Below are 10,682 nucleotides of genomic sequence, written 5' to 3'. Positions count from 1 at the left end.
ATATAAGATACAACATGCAGCATACTATTATGTAAAAATGATATTATATCAACCTCCGATTTGAATAAAAATAAATTGAATATAATAAACTCTCTAATAATTAGTCAATAGCCTAATCACGTTATATTACTAGTTTCCTTTAAATCAACAAACTCAAGCAACATTGATATGGTTTATAAAATTAATGGGGAATTGTTGACCCCCGTTCTCGAAGAAACAAAAGAAGAAAAAAAAAAGAACTCGCGAGCTGTTGACTTCCAGAGATAAAAAGTAAAAAAGGGATAGGTGTGAAAAGGTATTCGTAAAGATGAGTAACTCCGAATCCGTAAAAGGGAAAATAAAAAGATACAAAATATATTGATCTTTGCGCGTGGCATATTATTCCCTAGAAAAATAGTCCCCCAAATTTTCTGAGTTTCATTTTGATTCCATTTATCTTATTACTACTCTGACATTTTTTATATTAAAAAACTAAAATAGTTATGACAATATTCGTATAGTGTCGTATAAAGTGTCACAGATTTTTACAATTGTAGAACTATCCTTTGAATAATTATATTAAACTATATTAAATATGTATATAAAATAGAAAAATTCATAATAAATAGAAATAAAAAATACTTACAAGCAATTGTAGAGGAGGGAATCGACGATTTTGACTGTAAAACACGTGGCACCGTTTAAACAGTACCATTGCGCATAATCCGGAGGACACGTATACATGTGGAATGTGATATTTGGCCGAGGTGTCGGCGTTGGTGGTCGTGGCTTTGGTGTTGACCGCGACGAACAGGCATCTGTATTTTGTTTTAATGTAACAGAAAAAAAAAAAGACAATTATTATTATTATTATTTTTTCGATTAGACAAAAAGGAAGAGATAGAGAGAGAAAATGAGAAAGAGAAATAACATATTAGTCATTTCTATTTATATTCTAAAAAATTCTATCAATAACTTTTGTCTCTTTTATACACATATTTTTATATTTATACTTTTTTATATTTTATACACTGTTATAAAAAATAAATATACACGAAGAAGAAAAACAAAAACAAAAAAATATAAAATAAAATAAGAACAAGATCCTTTCTACCACCACCCACCGCCCCCCATTTTATTTTCTTTATCTAAAATAAAAAAAAAAAAAAAAGATCGATCGACCAAACCGAATGAAAAAAATTCGTTAATTATGATTGAAGAAAATAAGAAAGATGGAAAAGGATAGATAGATGTACACATGGAGGTATATAACGGTACGTCGGATGCGATTCAATCACAACTTGAACTAATGGACGTTGGATCGTTTATCCCATTATTATAGGTAGAGGAGAAAAAAGGAGGGGTAGATGGTAGAGAGGGGGGGGGGAAGGACTGAGAAAAGGTATAGAAAGGGAGAAAAATAGGGGCGTTTGTCGAGACAAATCGAATCATCGAATTACAAACTTTTCACAGTTTTCAGGTTTATGGGGGTGGAGGAGTGGGGGTAATGAACTCACAGTTATGGTATTTTCGATGTAACCTCTCCCCTCCCCTTCTTCTCTCTCTCTCGTCTTGATTAGTTAATTCTTTTTTTTTTTAGCAACTTTGATCGGATACAAACTCAGCACACGTGCTCGTATCTTTTTGCGTATGCGTACAAACAACACACACACAACATATACCATACACACATACACGTGCGCGAAGACGGGGATGAGGTAGAAGTAAAAGTAACGTAGAGGTGGAGGTGGTGATGGGTGTGAGGGTGAGGGTGAGGGCGGGTCGGGGGAGGTGGATCCTTCCTCGTACGTACAACAGAGCGGTTCTCGTATCAGAAAACTGCTGCACTCTGCATCTGCCCCCCGAAAAAGTAAAATATATCGAGCGCTTCGCGGCGTTCTCTATCTGTCACCTGTTGCAATTTTACAATCTGCCGTTTGGCGTGCGTGACCCCACAAAAAAAAATGAAAAAAAATGAAAAAAAGAAAAAATTCCAGAAAGAATAACGAATAATAATAATAATAATAATAATAATGATAATGATAATAATAAGAAAAGAAAGGGAAAAAAATGAAAAGTAATGAAAATTAAGCGTATACGCGATTTTATTCTCGACTCTATCTACCCCACCCCCCACCCCCATCCTTTTCACAGTCTTTCTTTTTTGTTTAAATATAAAAGTCGAAAAATACCAGGACAGGGTGGTATTACCCACGCGTGCCTGGGTAATTCTTTTTTTGCTGGTACCTCCCGTTCTGTCACCTGACACACATATACACATATACCACCACGCTACAGAGCAAATTATTATTGCTTAAAAAAAAGTAAGGGTTTTCTGGAGGGATGATTATTAAAGAGTGAAGTGACGGCTATGTGCGATAAAAGGAAAACGTTTCTCGAGTTAATTTTCAGTTTTTTTTCCCCTCTTTTTTTTTTACGGTTGGAAGAAAGCTTTAATTCTAATTTGTTAAATAAATTTCTATAATAGAATATATTATTTTGAATCGCGAAATATATTTGTGGATTTATTTATAATGTTTATAATAATTAATTACGTACGTCGCCGAATGATAATTGTCGTACGTATATATATATTATGTAAAAGAAATGTTTGTTTTGTTAATAGAAGGAAAAAAAAAATGTGAAAGATGAAAAAGAAAACTTGTAAAATTTGGATACACTAACCTGTCATACCAAAGAGGGTATAAGAGATGATGAGTAATGTCGCGAGGTACGGTTGAATCTTGTTTCTTCTCATAACGGCAGTGACACTCCTAGATGTGTTGCTATCTTCAGGTTGGACAAGTGGAATAATAGGTGAAGACGACGATATGGAAGAAGTGGTGTTGCTCTTGCTGTCGCTATCATTGGTATTGGTTGTCGTCGTTATTGTCGTCGTCGTCGTCGTCGTCGTCATCGTTGTCGTCATCGTCGTTGTCGTCGAAGAAGAAGAAGAAGAAGAAGAGGAACAAGAAGAAGAAGAAGAAGAAGAAGACGAAGAACAAGAAGAAGAAGAATGAGATATATTTTCTCGTCTTCGTTCCTTCCGAAGACGTTGTTGAAGATCATCTAGTTGCTGATGATGTTGATGATGAGGACTTTGATGAGGTTGTTGTTGTTGGTCCTGTTGTTGGTCATGTTGTTGGTGATAATGACAATGATGACGATGATGATGATTATGATGGTAATGGTGATGGTGGTGGTGGTGATGGTGGTGATGATGATGAGGATGATGATGACTATGATGAGGATGTTGATGATGCCTATTATAATGAGGACGATTTTGATACTGTTGACAATCTTGACGATGTTGATGTTGATAATGACGGTGTTGTTGATGTTCAAGTTGATGACAATAACTATAATGCAAATGATGTTGACGATGAAGATAACGTAAATCTGCAATATCCCACGAGGAGGGTTGCTGTTGTTCTTCAGAACAATGCGATAATGACGAATCGGTGCAATAATCCTCTTCTAAATGATTATAATCTTCAATCATGATATTTTCATCTATCGTTGGATTAGCGAGATCAAGGTTTTTACGTTGATGACAACAATGATTACGTGGATGGTGCCTATAATATTGTTGATAACGATGATGATTCTTGCTGCCGTCGTTCATGATGATGTTATTGGTACTTGTGGTTATACTGTTATTGATGTTATTACTGTTGGTGTTATTATCGCAACAACAGAGTTCTTCATCGTCCGTCACTACAACGTCCGAACTACAACTAACTTCTTCAATAATCCCGTTTTCTCTTCCTATCATCATCTGGCATCCCCCGTTTGCCATAAGGGCACCTCCAATCGTGTTGGTGGTGGTGCTGTTGCTGCTGCTGTCGTTGCTGCTGCTGCTGTTGCTTTCAGCTACTAACGTCGTCATCTTTGTCATCTTCGTCATCGTGGTCGTGGTCGTGGTCGTCGTCATGGTCGTAGTCGTTGCCGTCGTTGTCGGACCAACCGTTGCTGTTGCTGCTGCTGCTGCCACCATAGTTGCCGTCCCAGCAGCTTTTTCTGTTTCCTCGACAGCACGAGCCGTTCCACCTGGGCCAGAACTCCGGCGCACGTGTCGCCGCCTCCCTGTAACCAAATATCCAACAGGCCGCACGTTTACAGTGTGTTATATCTCGGCCAAAGTCTACTCGATCTATCTCTCCCTTAGGGCTAACAACAACTCGAGTGTGTTACTCGAGTATACTCTTACCCCCACTCACTCATTTACTCACTCACTCACACACTCACTCACAAACTCTCGCACTCTTAATATCTATATCTATATCAATATCCGTACTATCTCCTCTCACTCATATGTACACGTATAGCTGAACGTTTTATAAGAGTTCTTTTCTAACTTCTCACTAACACGCCCCCCCACCCCGACTATAACCACCCGTCCTTAAACAACTTGTAAATATTTATAAGATATAATAGAAAAGCGCAAATGCTTTTGCAAAAGGTATGTGCTTTAAGAGGGTTTGTTTGCCTTCAAAACATTTACCGTGAAAGAAAGCTGTTTTCACAGTGGCATCCTTTTCCATCCTTCCCTTCCCTTCCTTTTAGCCATCTGCTTCCACCCCCTCCTCTTTTCTCTCACTTTTCTCTATCTCACTTTATCTCAATCTTCCCTTTTTCGTCTGTCTCTTTTGCATTTTCCTAGAGAGTAGTCCCCAGTCATTCGTAGGCTTTGCACAAGCCGGTTTGTGTAAAGTTTATCGAATTATGGATTCCCTAAAGCGTGCGCCGTTATTGACTTAACTCCGTGCCAGGCGCAGCCTGAGAGAAGAGGAAAGGTCCTCGAAGGAATATAAAGGATCATTATGTGTCTGACGCTTTGCTTCTCGAGAGAGAGAGAGAGAGAAAAAAATTTTTCTACAGCTTTATAACACAATGCCTGGTGTTCTGTACGTAGCCGGTGAAAAAAGGACGGCTGCTTTTTTTTACGTATATGTTTGTATGTGAGAGCACCATGAAGAGATTCAGAGAGAGAGAGAGAGAGAGAGAGGATAAATTTTTCATATATGTTTGATTTCAAACAGAGCACATTTGTGTGTCTCTATTATCGAAATAAAATATAGATATTTTGATTAAATGTGATAAATATATGAATATTATTATCATAATAACTATACACGTTAATTATTGTATAGATGTAGGTATATATGAATGATCATTATAATGAAAATGAAGATGAAGAAGAGAATAAGAAGTAAGAGTTAGAAGGGGGAAGATGGAAGAAGGAAGTAGTTGGGTTAAAATGTAAACGGAAGTTATGAATACGTGCAATTAGAAAATAACCTAAATTTAAAAAGTATGAGAATAATATACTCAGGAATACGTATATATATATATGTGTGTGTCTGTGTACGTGTTTAAGATAATTTTCATACTAAAGAGAAAGATGTAAAGATGAAGAAGAAGAAGAAGAAGAAGAATAAGAAAAAGGAGAAGAATAAGAATAAGAAGAAACTAGAAGGAAGGAGAGAAACACGCTGAGGCATTTAACGTCTCTGTTGAGGAAAGGGAAATAGCCAATTATTAAGAGAACTGCATGTGGGCTGTGGACCGTACTTAAACTCACCGGCTGATGACTGCATTGTCTTTCTTTCTCTTTCTCACTCTATATTTCTATTCTTTTTTCGTGTCTTGCCGTGTCACCTACTTATCGTTAGCAATGAATACCCTCTTTTTCTTTTTCTTTTTTTTAAAAGGATTTATTGCGAGTGCACAAGTACTCATAACTCATTCTTTCTCTCTTTCTCTATGTGGTTTCTTTTTTTAATATTTAATACAATTTTTTATTTCTTCTAAAAGAATATTTATAGGTATAGGTATATATATATTTTCTTACATTAAATATGTATGGGGAAAAAAAAACAAGAATAATTTATTAATCTTCAAAATATATTTTATGAATTTAAATAAATTTGAATTATTTGTTCATAAATATAGAAAAGTTACACAAATCCCATTGACGTTTTACGTAACTATTAAACATTATTATTATTATTATTACACAACATTTATATAGAACGTTCTAGAATCCAACTTACTAACGATTAGTAAAAAGCTGCTAAGTCAAGTGCAAATAAGTGTTATATTAGACCACACAAGAGAGAAAAAGAGAAATAGAGAGAGAGAGAGAGAGGGGGAGAGAAAGAGAGTGTCAAGAGTGTCGCAATGCACAACTGTGATATATCGTTGTCGCACACGAACTTCTACTACTATACAAAATCTATCTAATATATATATATATATAATACACATAAAAGTAAGTATATACACATTCAAACACGATATTCGATTTTAATATTAGAAAGAGGGAGAAGACTATATACAAGATAGTCAGGGAAATAGGGGATAAATAAATAAAGAAATAAAGAAAGAAAGAAAGAAAAAAGAAAAGAAATGATTTTCCAAAAAGAGAGAGAGAAAGATAGAGGACTAGTCCAGGGGGACCAGCTGCGTGTCTCGTCGTCTAAACACGGAAATACGTATAAGTCCGAATATGTTATGGGACGTTTGAAAAAAAAAAGAAAAAATTTCATCACGCGTCTGGCTCGTGCAGGAGGCCCTCCAGTAATAGGAGGAGAGAGAGAGATGATGTCTGGGACAGTTTAAGGCCCCTCTTGAAATCGTCGTCTTCATCTCCCTTCCTCTTTATTTCTTTCTCTTTCTCTTTCTCTTTTCTCTCTTTAACGATTCACCCTATTTTTCGAAACGACCACCAGCTGAAACGTTCACGAGATATCTCTAAAGTAGATCCTAGAAGACTAGTGTACTGTCGAATAAAAGAGGGGTGCGTTCAACCTCACTCTTTTACTTGCATTCAATTTTACGAGGGTTATATGTATAGTTATAAGATAGAAATGATATATGTGTTATGTATATAAATAAAATATATTTATGAGATCTTTCAGAAGTATATTTATAATTATGTCAGAATTTGTCTGTTTAAATGTATACAGTTATTAGATTAAATATATGTATGTATATGTATATATAATTCGATAAAATCTTATGGAAGTTATGTACATAGATAAGATATCTGAAGGTATTGTAAATTAGTGGGTAACATGTATGGAAAAATTTGATTAGACGAGATTTTCATTTTGGCATACTTTTTTTTTTTTTCTAAACACATTAGTTTTCTTTTTAATATTATATTTTTATGATTGCATTATTGAAGTTATAATTCTTTTGTCGCGTTTTCGAAAGTGAAGTTAGATGCGACCGAAAAATCGACACCACGAAGTTGTCGATATTTACGCGATGCGCGCGCAAATTGAACTTATTTTTGAGGTTATGATTCGTTTTGGTACGCTAAAGAAGTATAACTTCTTACGTGTGTACATAAGTACACACATCAGTTTTTTTTTTTTATTAATATATAAAAAAAACTTTGTTTTATATATAACATTTGTGGTGTTGTTTTATGCCAAATATTGGTAATCTTTGTATTTATCCCTAGAAAATAATAATAATATATAACTCGATATTTTCGGAAAAATCTATTTGAAAATAAATAAATAAAAAATGAAGAACAAAAAAGGTAAAGATGAGAATAAGTGTACGAGGTCGAGAAGTGATATAGGTGGGGGTAGGGAGGAGGTGGAACGTGGCTTGCAGCTGAGAATCCCTTCAAAGGACATCGAAAAGGATCTTAAATACTGGCACGCGCCCGGAAGTACATGAATGAACGAATGAACCAACGAACCAACGAACGTACCAACGAATGAAGGAACGATAAGAATTTCGTAATGGTCTCTCTTTTTTCTGACGTGAACATAAATGAAAGAAGCAGAAGAAGAAGAAGAAGAAGAGGCAGAGAAGGTCCTGTATATTTAGGAAATATCTTCGTTTCTTGACCACTAAAGGAAGAAAGGAAGGAAGAAAGGATTGAACGACGACTATAGTCGTCGTCTATCGTCATTGGCACGAGTCAAACGTGTGCAACAACGATGCACATATAGTATGCCAAAAAAGAAGCATTCGTATTTCTTTTTTTTTCTTTCTCTCCTTTTCTCTTTTACTTCTACTTCTTCCTACCTCTTCTTCTTATTCTTATTCTTTTTTACGTAAACGAGAAGCCAGGGATCGCACATGTTCCTCTTACGTCTATTCAGACGATCGCAGCTGCCGAACACGAGCGATGTGTATGTTTTTTTTTTATTTTTTATTTATATGAGGAAATTTTAATTATCTTTTTCTTACTTCTTTCTTTTCTTTTAAATTAAATTAAAATTAACAGTCATTTTTATATTTATACGATCAGTCATTTTTAAATATTTCTCTAATTGAAGTATAAAAATTATTTAAATATCAGCATTGATAAGTGGTCAATACTAACAAAAAATTATGCACACATATATATATTCATGTAAAATAAATTAAATAAAACATAATATACATGACATATATAACATTAATTTTGATCAGATAAAAATTGTAATTTCTAAACAATGTAATTTTTTCTTTTTTTAAATGATGACTTTATAAATCTTACTTTTGAATATATCATATTACAAAATACTCTACAAAATTATACAAAAGATCGCACATACTTAAATGAAAATAATCAATTGATAGAATAAAAGGGTGGGTGGAGGGTGAGCTAAAGAAGGCAATACAAATACAAAAAAAGAAGAAAAAGAAGAAAAACTTGGCGAAAATAAAAGAAAAAGTAAGAGGAATAAAAAAGAAGGGATGAAAATGATGGGCCTGACGGTCTCCGAAACGGTGGCAGGGGCCGAGGGGTGGCATACTGATGTGGTATGACTGTGGTATGACGGTAGTGATGATGGAAGTGGTAGTAGTGGGGGGTTAAAAAAAGAGAAAGAGAGAGAGAGTAAATTTTATAGGGCGCGTGCCTGGGTCCTAAAAGAAGAAACGATAGGACGAGCAAGCAAGCAAGCAAGCAAACGTGCGTTGCGAAAAAGCGAGCAGGTAATGACGTTGAAGGGCGTTCGGCAGCTGCACGCCCTGAATACCTACCGGCCCGCACGAGGTGGAACATGTGCGGTCCCGTTTTTGAACAACGGGTGTACACGCACATATATATATATACACATACGAAATACACACATTGCATTATATTACATTGCCACAGAGAGAACATATAAGAACACACACGGTTTCTCGATTGGGTGCGCCCTTTTTCGAGGTCCAGTTGAACGTTTAAGAACCTATCCTTCTATAAGGGTGTTCTTGTATCCATCTGGATTCGATCGATTAATCCATCGAAAGTACTCCTCTCTACGTTCCCTTTTTTTTTGTGGGAGGTGCGTGTGTGTGTGAGTGTACGCGTGCGTGTTGTTATCTCGATGATCATCGAATTGCTCAAAGCTAACCCTTCCACTTATTCTTAGCACATTCCCTATTACATTTGAAGGACCTCCTACTTCGTTTTTCTATTAAACACTTAAACGGAAGAGTCTGTCCTAAAAGTTATCAGACTCTTCATCATTATCATCATCATCATTGAGAGGGGTTGTGGTTAGTATAGGAAGGAAGAAACTGATTTTTGTTTTTTTTTTCTTTCTTTTAGTTAAGGGACGAATATATTTCATCATACGATTATTATTATTATTATTATACTGTCAATTTCATTTTTTCATTTACTTCGAAGTAATTTTTATATAGTATGTATATATAATATATTGATCATATCAATAAATTTTTAAAAAACAAACCTAATAAAATCAAAGATATGTAAAACACGTGTGTATATGCAAAAATAAATATTTTGACAATGAAATATTTTATGTGCATCCGTGTCGTATACGTGTAACTCAAATAATTGCCTAATTTTTGTATCATGTGATTTATCAGAAAAAAAATATATTAAAATACAGTTAAAAATTAGATATATATTTTTAAATTGATTCTTCTGGAAAAGATTTTATGGAAAACGTGTAACTCTATTTCGAAGTTCATGAAAATAAATGAAATTAATGTTACGTGAAATTATGAAAAAATACAAACATTTCTTGTTTATATATATTATACTTATGGGGTACAACAACTTAAGTAACCTTACCCTATATTAAATACGTGTTTAAAATATCATTTCGATTGTGAAAGTTTCTATAATAAGATTGATGATTAGAAAATAATGAAAGAGAGGGAAAAAGGGAAGGGAAGGGAAGGGAAAAGGAAGAACAAGTAGCGGAATGTGTAAGATTTCTTTTGCAATATACATTACGTAGAATATACATATATACATGTATACATAAATGCATGCATGCATATATATACATATATAATTTATAAGTACTTAAAATCGTGTATACACGTGAAACGCGACGCAAATAGTTTCTACTAATGAATAGTTTCTAGAAAAATGACGTTCCCTGTAATATTATGGCGGTGTGCGGGCAAGAAAAAGATAGAAATAGAAAAAGAGAGAGAGAGAGAAAAAAATAAAACAATATAAAAGTGAGTACTTCCTTTTCGGAAAGCGGTTTTATTCTGTCTTTGGTGAGCGATTATTGCGACACGATCTAATATTCTAAGATCAACGAACCCCGTTTTTCTTTCTTGTAAATGAAAAATCAAGAAAAAAAAAAAAGAAATAAAAAAATATACATATATATAATATAAATATTTGGAATAAATTTATTTAGAAATTAGTACAAAATCGAACTTAATTTCTGTCTGTAAATGTGCTATACTATACTAAATTAAATATTATATTAAAT

General features: G+C 34.3%; 1 protein-coding gene across 2 annotated transcripts in view; it reads right to left on the bottom strand.

Annotated features, from left to right (window-relative positions):
* LOC106786381 (putative uncharacterized protein DDB_G0282499) overlaps window positions 1-10,682 on the bottom strand; it is a 45,254-nt gene that overhangs the window by 6,993 nt on the left and 27,579 nt on the right. For both annotated transcript variants that reach the window (XM_014747689.1, XM_014747690.1), the window contains exons 2-3: window positions 2,665-4,065; window positions 626-797 (exon numbers count right to left, since the gene is read on the bottom strand). In XM_014747689.1, the coding sequence (XP_014603175.1) occupies window positions 626-797; window positions 2,665-4,065 (1,573 nt within the window). The remainder of the gene's footprint in view (window positions 1-625; window positions 798-2,664; window positions 4,066-10,682) is intronic.

This window comes from Polistes canadensis, unplaced genomic scaffold, assembly GCF_001313835.1.
Source record: "Polistes canadensis isolate GaletaPanama2010 unplaced genomic scaffold, ASM131383v1 scaffold_72, whole genome shotgun sequence".
Classification (NCBI taxonomy): domain Eukaryota; kingdom Metazoa; phylum Arthropoda; class Insecta; order Hymenoptera; family Vespidae; genus Polistes; species Polistes canadensis.
The sequence above is the reverse complement of the archived record's forward strand: the minus strand, read 5'-3'. Positions and strand labels throughout refer to the sequence as shown.